We start from the raw sequence: 13,275 nt of genomic DNA on the forward strand, positions 1-13,275 counted from the left end.
AAATATTTTGATCTGTCTAAGTGTCCATGAATCTTCGGTTTGGTTCGGGTAAACAGAACCGATAGGCACATCTAATCTTAACATTAAAAGTCGAAGCAGAAATTTTGTTTTGAACGCAGTTACACAGCATCATTATCCGATTTTGAAAAAGAAAACCGAGAAAAATAGAATATCCTCAAATTATTTTGCCTCTTCACTCACTCACGATCTCTACATTTTGCACCCCAACAAATATTTGACGACAATCACAAAAGAATGTATAAAAAAGAAACAACACAGTTAAATGTACAACAACTCAAACAACACTTTCAGCTAATATTATTCAGGATCAAAAGAAACCCCAAAACAAATGCTGAAATTTACATTGAACATTCACATTACGTGGTTAAAGTGTCAGGAAGAGCCATGGAATGAGCTCCAATGATCTTACCACCAACATCTGGGAAGGTCTCGTAATCAGGAAGAGGGCTTACTTTACCATCAACGTCTACTTGTAGAGGATACTTTATTAAGTGACCTTGTAGCTCTGAGAATTTCGGGTCTATGAATCTTTTCCAGTTTTCTTCAGAGATTGTGTTCACCTTCTTCAGACATTCCAGATCTGATGGCTCCACAAACTCATCTCCAGTTTTGCCTAAATGCTCTGCCCATAGTGACATTCTGTATCCATACACCTGTGTAGATAGATAGAGATATCATCAAGCTCTTTATGTCTTACGAAGACTCAATATATATAATGGTTCAAGAATCTGGGAGTAGAAACACAAGTTCTCTCAAGTATCTAAGAACGTGATTTTTTTCGCAAGATCGAATGCTATCCCAAATTTCTTTACTGTTTTTAAATCCAGGATTCAGGAATTTGAAACTTTCCCCATGTAGATATAGAGACACTTTTGAGGTTTGGTTATGATATAGATGATGATGATGAAGATGTTAGGAGGAAGGCAAACCTGGCCACGTGGGTGTCTTCCCTTGTGAGCCCATGTATGATTAGGTTGGTATGCGCCCATGGCGATTTCAGTATCTTTGGTGCCTGCCATAGATCTTTGGTTGATATTAGCAGATCCCATGAGTACATACTCATCATCTACTATCATCCCTTTTGCGTGCACGTAAATCATGAAACGCTGGAAATTATAAGAATCTGATACCTGAAAAATGCAGTTAAAATGATCATAAAGAAATTGTTCCACTGATTACTACAGGAAACTTTATGTATGATTTATCTATCTGTAAGCTACAGTTTTTGTGAATGAAACATTCTTAGTCTTAGAAGTTTGAAGATTATACCACACTGCCATTGGTGGCTGGCATATCATCTGGAAGCTGCTCTCGTTTACCAAGGCAGTAAAAGTTAAGGTAATCGAGAGGATGAGCATCTGATTGCACCGCTTTCAGTTCTTTTGCTATAACATCATACATCATCTGCATAGTTTGGCTCTACGAAATGAAAAGAACAGAAGATGTTTAGCAGAATGTAAGTTTCTCTTTTAAAGAAATGGAACAACCTATTTTGGTATTGGCACTTATCTTACACTCAGCTAAACAAAGTTACCTGCCAATATAGAATTTCTTGCACAGGGCCAGACTTTGGGTCGCCTTCAGGCCACAATGGTATGACAACATATACGGCAAATCTTTCCTTAGCTCTGATTTTGCTAACAATCTTTAGTGCCAACTCCATAGGAATAAGATTGTCAGCTCCTGCTCATACAAGACGAACACAGAATCAGAAAATCCGCGGGTGAAAAAGTTACTAAGCTTTATTTAATACAGTTCAGGTAACTGTGAGGTGAAAATAGAGCCACAAATACAAAACTAGTAACTGAGAACAATTCTAGACTTCATGCTGTCTGCAATGTGAGTATTTTATTTCCTAGTCTAAGAACTGTACTCAAAGATCAAAATGCACCTGCGTCTCTATAAGAAGGCCAAGCATAAGAAGAACCCAGGAAATACTGATTCTCGATATATATGAAATGCTGAGCAGATCTGATTGTCTGGATGTATGCAGTCTGGATGCTTTTATCTACAACAAGACGCTTGGCACATTCCAGATGCTGCAGTTAAATTATATTGAAGACTTTGTAAGTAGTGCAATTTCTATACCATGTGGTGGCTTATAAAGAGAAATTTCATTGAATAAACGGTGATTCTTCAAGGAAGATAATTAATAATAGCAAATAAGTTGATTGACCAACCTGGGCCTCAGCCTCATCTTCATATTTTGGAAATCCTTTCACGGATCCTGAGTCGATAGAACGGAATATCTAGAAGTCAAAGAAACCGCGTGGTTAGATCAAATCAACAACATTTGTTAACATGAAATAAGTATAGTTTGGAAGGAATCAACAAGGACCTGAACATGCCAGTTCTCTGGATCATCTTCTTTAGAAACCCAAACACATGGATCGTCCTCTGGAATTATCGAAGTACCATCCTTCAGAAATTTAAACACTGGACTCAGAATCCATGATATACGCCCTATCCGGATCAAAGCATCATCTTGCCAGTGAGTTTTCCCCTTTAAACGTAAGCTAAACTCCTTCCATCGTGTTGCCTTTCTCCATCGCTGCTCAAAGTTTATGAGAACATCATATGCCGCAGGCCCATCTATCCTACAGTGCAAATCGTGCCAAGGTTGTCTTGGGGCCTTGGTACCAGCCTGAGGAAGTAAAAACAGAGTATGTATCAGTAATAACTAAAGAATTAGGATTCAAGCTTGATAACAGCCGGTATATAATAATAAACTTACTGGAAATGTAGGATTGTGGAAATCATCCTTAAATACAGTGTCAAGATCGTGGAGTATCCTATGCTCAGGTGTGTCATAACGGCCATCACAAAGATCTAGACCTCCAATAAAAGCGGTGACCTTGCGATTATTACCAACAGCCTGAGTGTCTACAAGAACACACTTTTGATGGTGCGTGAAGAGAGTTCCAACAACCTGGCCATTAAACATCAGATATCAAAAAAGATATCCCTTGGAAAGATAATAACTATGCCAAAGCCGAAATTGACATAACATTTTGATACCCACATGTTGAAAGAGCCTTTAACTAAACAATCGAGAAACAATGGTGCGACATGGATTAGAGTCAGAACATCTCTTATAATTGAAAGTAAGCATCCACATTAACTAATTTCCAACTTTGCAATAACCCTCATCATGCGGGACTAAACCCCCTTAGCTAAAACATATCAACATCATACCAAACAAAAACTGTCATGATATATATAGAAGAGCTAGGACTTGCCTGTTGTTTGAACAACCCAAGCTTACTGCTGGCATACCGGGGTGACAAAACGCATATCACAGAAGAATGCTTGAAGAACTTCCTAGTCTCCTCATCATGTGTCCCCATAACTCCAGGCTGCAAAATAAATGTCACACAACATCTTAATGTCAAAAACACCAAATAACCTGTCAAAACATAAATTATCCTCACCAGAAACTCCAATTAACATTACAACTAGTAATCCAAAAGCTCAAAAATAGCAATACGAATCCAAAGAACTTGTGAAAACACTAACCGTTTTTATCCCAAACTTATCATGAGAAGTCTTATCATCCCATACAAGTAGCAAAACTCGAACACCTTCCTGGGATTTGTATTTGAGCAATTCCCCAAGCGTCATATCCTTATCTCTTGGAACTTTTGTTTCCCTAACAAGCTTAATCTTATGGAAGATAGACCAACCAACAATGTAAATCATATGGTGAGCCTCAGATATAGCATAACATATATCTTCCCAACACTTCCCATGCTCATAAACTTTCCCGTTATCTAACCCAATCGCCGGCAACGTTCCGTCCATAACATGAGCGTCCTGGTAAAGCCTCACCTGACTTCCTTTCCTCACAGGGAAATAAGTCCGTCTAACACCCCTACGCTCCGGATCTCCGGCGATTCCACATCGGTAGCTATGGATCTGGTCAAACGGAGTAAATTTCATATCGATGAAAATAGCAGTTTCTGCCTTAGGCGGTTTTCCCGAAGCACCGAGTACAGGAAACCAACCAGAAATGCGTTCTCCCGATGCGATGTCTCGAACCGGGATCTTAGCCGTGCCAATGATTTGAGCACCGAAAACATCGTCGTCTTTGACCTGGAACTCGAGATAAGCAAACGGATGCGCTATAGAAATGTTGAATTTCTCGTCCCAAAGAGGCTCTTGTGAGTTTTTCAAAACACGTGTTCGAGCTAGAGTCGCTTGAGGAACGACGACGGTGACGTAAGGATCGCTGGTGATAACCTTACGGTGGCTACGGATGTTTTTATCACCGAATTCGCCTTTATCTCTGGGATCGACATCATCGGTATCGGTGGGTCTAGCACAGGCGTTACAGGCGGTGAAGAGACGGCGCAAATGTTCTGAGAACATATCCATGTTAGGTAACCTCCTAGCCTTAACAATTTTCAAATCGAGGTCACCGTGTAGAAGCATAACGTCCTCCGATACTTTCTCCGCCATGGTTACAACAATTCAGGTGGAAGGAAACGAAGAAGAAGAAGAAGAAAAGCTAACAAAAACCGAAAACCCTAACGAACAGGGCTCGGTTGTTGTTGCTGCTGCAGAAACCAAAGATGAATTTGAAAAGTTTTTTTTTTTTTTTTCTTTAGAAAACGAAAGATATTTATTATTTTTAGGTGAAATGATTTGAGAGAGAAAGACAAGCAAGGAAGGAGAAGAGAGGACAGGTGGAGGGACGACGTGATGGGAGTTGTTTGCTCACTGACGACATTATTCCGTGTAGATCTCAGAGGAGTCGTTGCACACGTTCTTCATCTAGCTTCTTTAATCACTGAACTTTACTTAATTAGTTTACAAAATCTACTGATGACGAATTTGATTTTAGAACGTTGTACCAATAGCTTTGTAGACGTAAAGAAATAAAAAGCTAATACAATAATGCTAAAGTTGACAATGATGATGTGAAGAGTTCTTCTCTTTTTCTGGACAAATAATTAAGAAGACAAGTCAAAAACCAGCTATGCGAATCTGGTGATATTAACCCACCACATCCATTGGATAGTTTTCCAACATTTGCTTCATTTATTATATACAAAATAAAATTTGGAAAAATGATTAATTATCACATAAATAAAAATCCCAAAAACCATTCTTTAATGGTGTGGATAAAACAAGAAATAAACCCATATTGGAAAGTCGAGCTGTTTAAACTTTTAAAGTGGTCACACGTCAATCGATAATTGTCGGAAACAAGGAAAAAAGGCATTCTCGATTCGTATCTACTCAATGAAGCAACAGCAGTAACATAAAGAATCCTTTCATGGATTACAAATGAACCGTTTCACATGTTTACTTTCTGAAATAGAACAACACAGCAAAAAGCCAAAAACTAAACCATACGAAAAGCCCAAAGTCTGATATGTTTTCGTTTTTCTATGTTTATACTATTTTCTTTTTGGGGGATGAGGATTGGATGGATTTATGGATCAGTTTGGAATAATATACAACTCACGAAAAAAGGATCTATTAAGAAAACCTTGTTCACAAAGTTATCCACAGAAGATCACTTTGAAACGGTCCCTTCCTTTTCTCAGCTTTCACTGTCTCTTAAATCATGACCTGCGGGTTACACGATATCCCAAGTGGCTAAGTTCGTGAGCTAGTAAGACTTGTAAACCCCAATGGTTCCAAGAGATTTAGACGTTACCTAAAACATGGATTGCCAATTCTCACTCTCTTTCAAGGGTTGCCTTTATCATCCTTACTGGCATCTTTTTTTCCAGTCTTGTCCTTTTTATCGCCCTCATGTGGGGTATACTGACCCGTTGATGACGGTGAATAACCGGGAAGTGTTGGCGAGTAGCCTGCGCTTGGGCTGTAGTCTGGGCTTGCTCCTGAGCTGTATGGGCTGAGACAGATTTAATAACAACAACCCAGTTAAACTTTTTGCGGAATTCAATTGAGATGGATGCATTACAACAGATCCAAGATTTTCAAGCGGGTAAAAGTCAAACCTGCTGGGACTGTATGTTGGACTTGAAGGTGAATAAGATGGAGATGTGGGTGAGTATGATGGAGATGTCGGGCTGCAGAGTAAATTTTTAATAAGAGTTAACGATTAGAGAAGATGACACAATATCACCACAACAGATAAGAGAAGCTTCATAGAAAGTGTAAAAATTAAGATATTACTACTTACCTGTAGTTGGGAGATGTAGGACTGTAGGGGCTAGCTGGTGATAGTCTTGCATTGCTAGGAGAGTAAGCTATAGATGGGCTATATTTAGCAGACTGAGGGTTGTAGCTTGGAGACGTAGGACCGTAGCTTGGTGATGTTGGACTGTAACTTGGTGAAGTAGGGCTGTAGCCAGGAGATGTGGGGCTATATGCGGGTGAAGTAGGGCTGTAAGACGGAGATGTTGGGCTGTAAGATGGTGAAGTAGGGCTGTAAGAAGGCGATGTTGGGCTGTAAGAAGGTGAAGTTGGGCTGTAAGAAGGAGAGGTTGGGCTGTATGCTGGTGAAGTTGGGCTGTAAGCAGGTGAAGTCGGGCTGTAAGCAGGCGAAGTCGGGCTGTAACTTGGGGAAGTAGGACTGTAGCTCGGAGATGTCGGGCTGTAGCTTGGCGACGTTGGGCTATAGCTTGGAGACGTTGGGCTGTAGCTCGGAGAGGTAGGAGAATAGGAAGGACTTGTAGGAGAATAAGCAGGGCTTGTTGGGCTATAGCCAGGAGAACTGGGACTGTAGGTAGGCGAAGTTGGACTGTAACCGGGAGAAGTCGGGCTATATCCAGGCGAAGTTGGACTGTAACCGGGAGAAGTAGGACTGTATCCAGGCGATGATGGACTATATCCTGGAGAAGAAGAAGGCGAAAAGGCCATTCCACCAACATATGGAGAAAACTGTGCATCTGACATTGGGGATAAACGCATATTTGGACTTAACAGGTAGTTTGGAGACATCATGCCTTCATGGTAAGGAGTGCCTGACACTGGTGAACGAGCAGGAGTCATTCCAAATTCAAGACCATCCATATAGCTAGGGAGCTGAAGTTCAATTGCATTCTTCAGCATCTCATCATTCAGATACAACTCACAATCTCCTGTCCCAATTGGTGCAAGTTGACCCAACATTATATTCTCAGTAACACCCCGTAAGCAGTCTGTCTCAGCATAAGCCGCAGCATCTAGCAGAATATCAACTGTTTCTTCAAAAGAGCATCTCATCAGAGGCCCAGTGTCATTTCTATTGATACCGTGTCGAGTGATAGCCATCAGATGACCGCGATAGGTCATAGTATCACACAAGATGGCAAGATGACGGTAATTCACATAAGAACCATCAAAGGATATCACAACACGGAGTTCATCAAGCAAAGCACGACGAACTGCCTCAATTCCGAGAACTTCAATAATTTCAATCAAGTGATTGCTTGTTGTCCTCTTTGGATCCACATCTTCGTGACACATGACAGCTAAGAGGTTCACACCTTCTGTATCCAACATCCACTCCTCAGATGTCTTGAAGCCTCCCTCCTCATCAAACCTGCTCTTTCTAACCTGTTTTATAAAAACCTTGTTGATGTCTGGAATACCTCTGAGTGCCATTTCTGTCAGCATGTTGCTCTCAATCTTTTTGAGGAAAACATCATCTTCAGCCGATTCATCTTGCAACTCTCCCTTTGGGCCCTCATCGTTCATAATGCGAATTCGAAGGATCAGTTTTTGAGCATTATCATCATTGAATATGCAAGTTAGGTCATCATCGAACTCAAGGTTGATCTTCTCCGCAATATCCGCCATACTCAATTTCTTATCAACCATCATCTCGCGATTCAACTCTATACGAAGTAGCCACGGAGATATCTTATCTGGGGAAACATCTTCATCTGGCATTTCATAGTAGGACCTCACAAATTCAAAGTCCTCTTCAATTATTGTACTCATTGGATCTGGGTCATACCAGACTTCCGTAGCTTGAGTAACACTCCTGAGAGTAGTATACTCCAAAGCACACTGAACAGTCTTAGCCCCCTCTTTTGATTTGCTAGCTTCCGGAGTGAGATAGACTGATAGGGATGGTGTTTTGATCCTCTTAGCTACATTAATAATTTCACGCAACCTGGGAACTCCGAGCGTAACGTTCTTTGCACTGACACCAGCATAATGGAAGGTATTCAGAGTCATCTGCGTAGCAGGTTCTCCAATTGATTGAGCAGCAACACAACCGATCATTTCCCCTGGGGCCACTAGCGATTGTAAAAACCTTGATTCAATCTCACCAATGACCCACTCAAAAGCCTCGCGGCTGAGCTTGTATTCTTCCAACACTCTTTTACTAGCAAGAGTGCTGCGAAGCAAAATGTTAAAGAACAATGTTGCGTTTTTCTGTGCTTCCACACTCAACGCATCATCACCAGGAACAACCAACAGCCTCTCCTGTAGTTTATCAACAGCATCAACAATTTCAACAGGGTGCATATCTGAAATTTTGCGCAAGTCAATTTTGAAAGTCTTCTGCGCATTCCAGATATGCCTCTTGATGTTAACAGGCAATGGCCAAGTGCTATCACCATTTGTTGCAATTTCTGTCCCGAGTTGGAATCTGTCAGTCTCAAGTTTCGAATATTCCGCATCGAATACATCACGCAACTCCCGAATCCCCTTCAAGTCTTCAAGATGTTCATCACTTAGGTAAGTAGGATTCCAGTTTTCGTCGTCAATCTCATACTTAAAAGTCCTATCAAACTCTGATTTCTTCATTTTCAAGGAATCCAGCTTCTGTGATTCTATCCATACAGCATCCATACCATCTTCTCCATAGAGAAATTGAATAACATCACCCAAAGAGTTTCTGACTGTCCCATCATACTTAACCATAATATCCTCCATAGCCTTTACCAATCGCCTCTGAATGTATCCAGTTTCTGATGTCTTCACAGCAGTATCAATAAGACCTTCTCGTCCTCCCATAGCATGGAAAAAGAACTCTTGAGGAGTCAAGCCACGCAGGTACGAATTCTCAACAAAACCACGACTTTCAGGACCATAATCATCTTTGGTGAAATGTGGCAATGTCCGCCCATCAAATCCAAATGGAATTCGCTTCCCTTCAACATTTTGCTGACCGACACACGCTGTCATTTGAGAAATATTGATGAAACTTCCTTTGGATCCTGCTGTCACCATGGCCTTAAGGTTATTGGTTTCTGCTAAACTCTTTTGAGCACTACTTCCAGCATCATCACGAGCTTTATTCAAAACCTACAAGGAAAGTTTATGAGTCAGCACATATAAAAACTGCACTGACAACCAAACGAAAATCAACTAATTATTGTCTTGAATATACCTGGTTAACCCTGTTCTCAAATGTATCTCTCATAGTTCGGCCAGGCTCAGGGTCCAATTCCTTTCCCTGGAACTGCCGGATAAGATCTTTCACAGCAGTTTTTGCATTGGAAATAGTTTCATTAATTTTCTCCATTGTTGATGAATCGGCAATTGTGTCACCAATTCCGATGGTAAAACCATTCTGCAGAAGCCAGTAATTGACAAGCCATTGAGTATGACCGAGGAATTTTCTAGCTGCATCAGGACCAACCTCTTCCCTGGAAGCCAAGTAAAAATGAATTAAAACAAAAGAGCTCATGAAACTAATTACTACATTTAGATATTCCCAACAATGCTGCATGTGATGTGAAGTTAACTAAGGTACCAAAATTTAGCCAGTAAGCAAATGTGACAAACCGGAATAAACACTCTAAAATCTTGATGTGCAACTTACCAAATGACATGCACGAGACTTCCATTAGATGTACCAAGGGTCTTTTTGCAAAGAGTTCCGGCAAGAAGTTCCCCTCTTTCAATTCGCACTTGAGTATCCCCCGGAGTTATAAATCCAGTCTCTGTATCTGCGTGCCAAGCAGAGTACCTCAACAGATTTATCTGTTTTGGTATGATAAGATTAAAAACTTGTTTGCCAGTCCAAAGAGGACGAGGCTTCAAGATTGCAGGAGCCGGAACTTTCCCATCGAAGTCTTCCCACCACATCAGTGTGTTCATGAATACATCCTGAAAATGGATAAGATATCAGCATAAGAGTTGGTTTATCCTCTCATCAATATCATAGATAACTTTAAAAAGCAACCGCTGATGAAATTGCTACCTTCTCTATGAAAGTATCTCTCTTTGTAATTTTACGGCACCCCAAGAGGGTATCCTGCACAATTCCCATCACAGGACGATTCGCCTGGGGGGAGACAATACATTTAGGAACCATCATCAGCTCTAACACCTCGGCTCTGGTCTCGAATGATTGTGGTACATGCATGTTCATCTCATCCCCATCAAAATCAGCATTGTACGGAGACGTGACAGACAAATTCAGACGGAAAGTGGAATATGGCATAATCCTAATCCTGTGACCCATGATAGACATTTTGTGCAGACTTGGTTGACGATTAAACAGAACAAAATCACCATCCTGTAAATGCCGCTCCACCTGTGACCAAGAAAGCATAAAAATGACGACTTCCAGAAATAACCTTTTGTGCGTTGAGTGGATAGAATAAGAAAGTAGTACATACCTTGTATCCAAGTTCCAAATGTTGATCACTGCTCTTCTTAAGATACCGAAGATCTAGTCTTTGGCCATCATCTCTTATGATATATTTCGCTCCAGTCTTCCCAGGTGGAGGATGTGGTCCATAATCAACAAGCTCCTTTAATCTGCCAAACTAAATTGTTAGTAAAACACGGAAAAATTACTCTCAGAAAATGAAATAAACACCAGACGTACTAACCTTTCAATGTTATAGGGAGTAACTGTTTCTGGGTATGTGAGATTCAGAGCAATACTCCACGGAACACCAAGTTCATCAATATTTATTGTTGGATCTGGAGTAATAACAGTACGTGCCGAGAAATCAACACGTTTTCCCATCAAGTTACCCCTGATTCTGCCTTCCTTTGCCTTCAGCCTACTACATATTGATTTAATAGGCCTCCCTGATTTCTGAGTAGCCTGAAGAAAATAAAAGCCAATCCAGATAAAGCAATATCCGTATGTATCATACCAGATATCTGGAAGGATACAAAAGCATTACCCTTGGCTGTCCAGGCAACTCGTTATCAAAATACGTAGCTATATGAAACTGCAAGAGTTGTGTAAACTCTGATATAATATGAGCTGGCGCTCCATTTTTTTCCTGCCTTTTCAAGTTTTCATTGTGTCGAATAATCATAGCTAGCTGATGGGTCAAGTCATCCTGCATCAACAATAAGCATAAACTCAGGGGCACACACTATGTTGGTCTAAGAAAAGTTTTATTCAGAAAACCGTAGTCGACTTACCTCACTCCTGGAAGTGGCGTCCATCATTACAGATGGTCTGACAGGGGGTGGAGGAATAGGAAGGACTTCAAGAATCATCCAGTCAGGACGAGCAAACTTAGGGTTGAAACCTAGGAGTTGACAATCCGCGTCACTAATCCTTTTCAAAACACTCAAAACCTGCAAGAATATCACATGCCATCAGATTACGCCAAACAAGAACAAGAGGTAAAATTCATTCGAAAGAAAAGACGAACCCTATCAGCACCAAGTGTCTGTTTCCTTTCTGCAGGCTCGGGAAGCTGATCTGGCTCATCATTTTTCTTCCTTTGAATTTTGTATTCTGCAATCATCTTCATACCCTCAATAGTCAGTTTTGGTTGTTGTGCACCACATCCACCTCGGCTCTTTTTTACTGGTTCATCCGTGCTGTGGCTTTGGACATCGTCAATGTCATCACCACCATCACATTTGGTCTTGTTTTTGCAGGCATCCAGAATCTTCTTAAGCCTATTCTTAGGATTCTTGATCTTCATAGCCTGCTTAAACTTATGCTCCTCCTTCATAAAAATAATCAATTGAAGAACAGCTACGTCAAACAAAGACATAAGCAAAACAAGCAATGCTGACACGAAATAAGCTCCTACATACCTCATCAGCTAAAATCTTGGAGCAATTGAAACAGACACATCTCATGATACTTAACACTGTCTTCATAAAACCGACATGATACATTGGCTTAGCGAGCTCAAGATAGCCAAAATGTCCCGGACACTCAGCCATATTAGCCATACATGTCTCACACTTCACCTTCCGATCAATCGTACCAAGACGGGTATCACTCAATCCTCCCACCTTAGGTTTACCCTTCTCGGTCGTCTCACTATGCTCAACATGTATAACAGACATTTGCCTCTGAAAAAAAAGCCATTAGCAACCAGTGAAACTCAATTTCTTACTTGAAGCTTCCAATTAAGATCAATAGATAGAAAAGAACATGCTCCCTAACTAAACCAATCTACTATTCATGCCAATATCCCCGCCAGCTAAACAGACGGCGGAGCAATGGACCTGAAAGAGAAAGAGAAAGAGAAAGGAGCATTACGATCTCATCGGGGCTGAGTATGCCAAACTGGACCACCCGGACTTTAGAGACCTCGGCCGGAGAGAACGGAAACCTCGTATCCATGGCGGCTAAGCTCCGATCAAAGACGAATCAAAAATCGAAAACCCTAGAACGTGAATTAAAAGGGGAATCAAAAATTAATTAAACCCTCTTTTGCCAATTTGTTTGAATCTGTGAGTCAGTAGTTTACAGTTACTTGAGCTAAACTTTTTTCCGTTTTTTTTTTCCCTCTCTGGGTTTTGACACGACCAGATCTGGAATTCTCTCGTCTCTTCACGAGGAGAGATGAATGAGCAAAAGAAACACGATCCATGCCCTAAGCCTCTATTTATAGAAAAATAGGCGGCTCAAAGGTCTGTTCTGGTTAATTGGGCTGTAACTGTCTCAGGCCCAGTTAAACGGATTAACGGGCCTGCGTCGGCACTGACCAAAGAAACGTGTTGTAACGAAGAATGCTAGTAAGATTGGTTTATATCGGTTCAGTTGGTCAAACCGATATATCAAAAATAAGATTTCTTCTTATTTTCCGTCAAATAGATTTCTTCTTAAAAGAGCAAAACGATAATAGTTCCCTTATTTCACCATGTTTGGTAAAGTGGACTGAAAAATCTGAACCATTAAAGTTTTAACTGCTAGTGGCCGAAGCTCTAAAGGAAGAGGAGTCCCTACGCTAAAAGAAATCTAATGTGTAATTTAGATTGAAACGATTAATTATCTTCATTTCATCTTCGGAATAGTAAATACCTAACTTCTTCAATATCCCAAAAGTGAGTAATGAATGAGTTGGGAGTTAATAAAATGAAATTATTCTTCTACTCTAGCAAAGTAGGGTGAACCCATTA

The 13,275-nt window shown here is 40.7% G+C and overlaps 2 protein-coding genes across 5 annotated transcripts; both read right to left on the reverse strand.

Moving 5' to 3' along the window:
* Positions 1-18: 18 nt before the first annotated feature.
* Positions 19-5,011, reverse strand: PLDDELTA (phospholipase D delta). Of its 3 annotated transcripts, none has more exons than NM_179170.3 (10): positions 3,538-5,011; positions 3,261-3,377; positions 2,756-2,950; positions 2,360-2,665; positions 2,202-2,270; positions 1,913-2,060; positions 1,556-1,704; positions 1,291-1,440; positions 951-1,151; positions 19-674 (listed from the first exon to the last, which is right to left on the reverse strand). In NM_179170.3, the coding sequence occupies exons 1-10, from the start codon at positions 4,477-4,479 to the stop codon at positions 378-380; spliced, it is 2,574 nt and encodes an 857-aa protein (NP_849501.1). In that variant the 5' UTR covers positions 4,480-5,011; the 3' UTR covers positions 19-377. The 3 variants fall into 3 exon arrangements, with proteins under 3 accessions (NP_849501.1, NP_567989.1, NP_849502.1); NM_119745.3 differs by having other exon boundaries at positions 122-674; positions 3,228-3,377; positions 3,538-4,774; NM_179171.2 differs by having other exon boundaries at positions 122-674; positions 951-1,440; positions 3,538-4,774.
* A 150-nt stretch (positions 5,012-5,161) lies between these two features.
* NRPB1 (RNA polymerase II large subunit) lies at positions 5,162-12,732 on the reverse strand. 2 transcript variants are annotated; one of them, NM_119746.4, is made up of 14 exons: positions 12,413-12,732; positions 11,959-12,222; positions 11,565-11,867; positions 11,329-11,487; positions 11,082-11,243; positions 10,779-10,999; positions 10,563-10,704; positions 10,142-10,477; positions 9,761-10,047; positions 9,326-9,584; positions 6,179-9,240; positions 5,994-6,065; positions 5,687-5,887; positions 5,162-5,598 (listed from the first exon to the last, which is right to left on the reverse strand). In NM_119746.4, exons 1-13 carry the CDS (start codon positions 12,494-12,496, stop codon positions 5,719-5,721), a joined length of 5,520 nt encoding a protein of 1,839 aa, NP_195305.2. In that variant the 5' UTR covers positions 12,497-12,732; the 3' UTR covers positions 5,162-5,598; positions 5,687-5,718. The 2 variants fall into 2 exon arrangements, with proteins under 2 accessions (NP_195305.2, NP_001329346.1); NM_001342374.1 differs by lacking the exon at positions 5,162-5,598 and having other exon boundaries at positions 5,662-5,887.
* Positions 12,733-13,275: the final 543 nt, after the last annotated feature.

Source organism: Arabidopsis thaliana, chromosome 4, assembly GCF_000001735.4.
Source record: "Arabidopsis thaliana chromosome 4, partial sequence".
NCBI lineage: Eukaryota > Viridiplantae > Streptophyta > Magnoliopsida > Brassicales > Brassicaceae > Arabidopsis > Arabidopsis thaliana.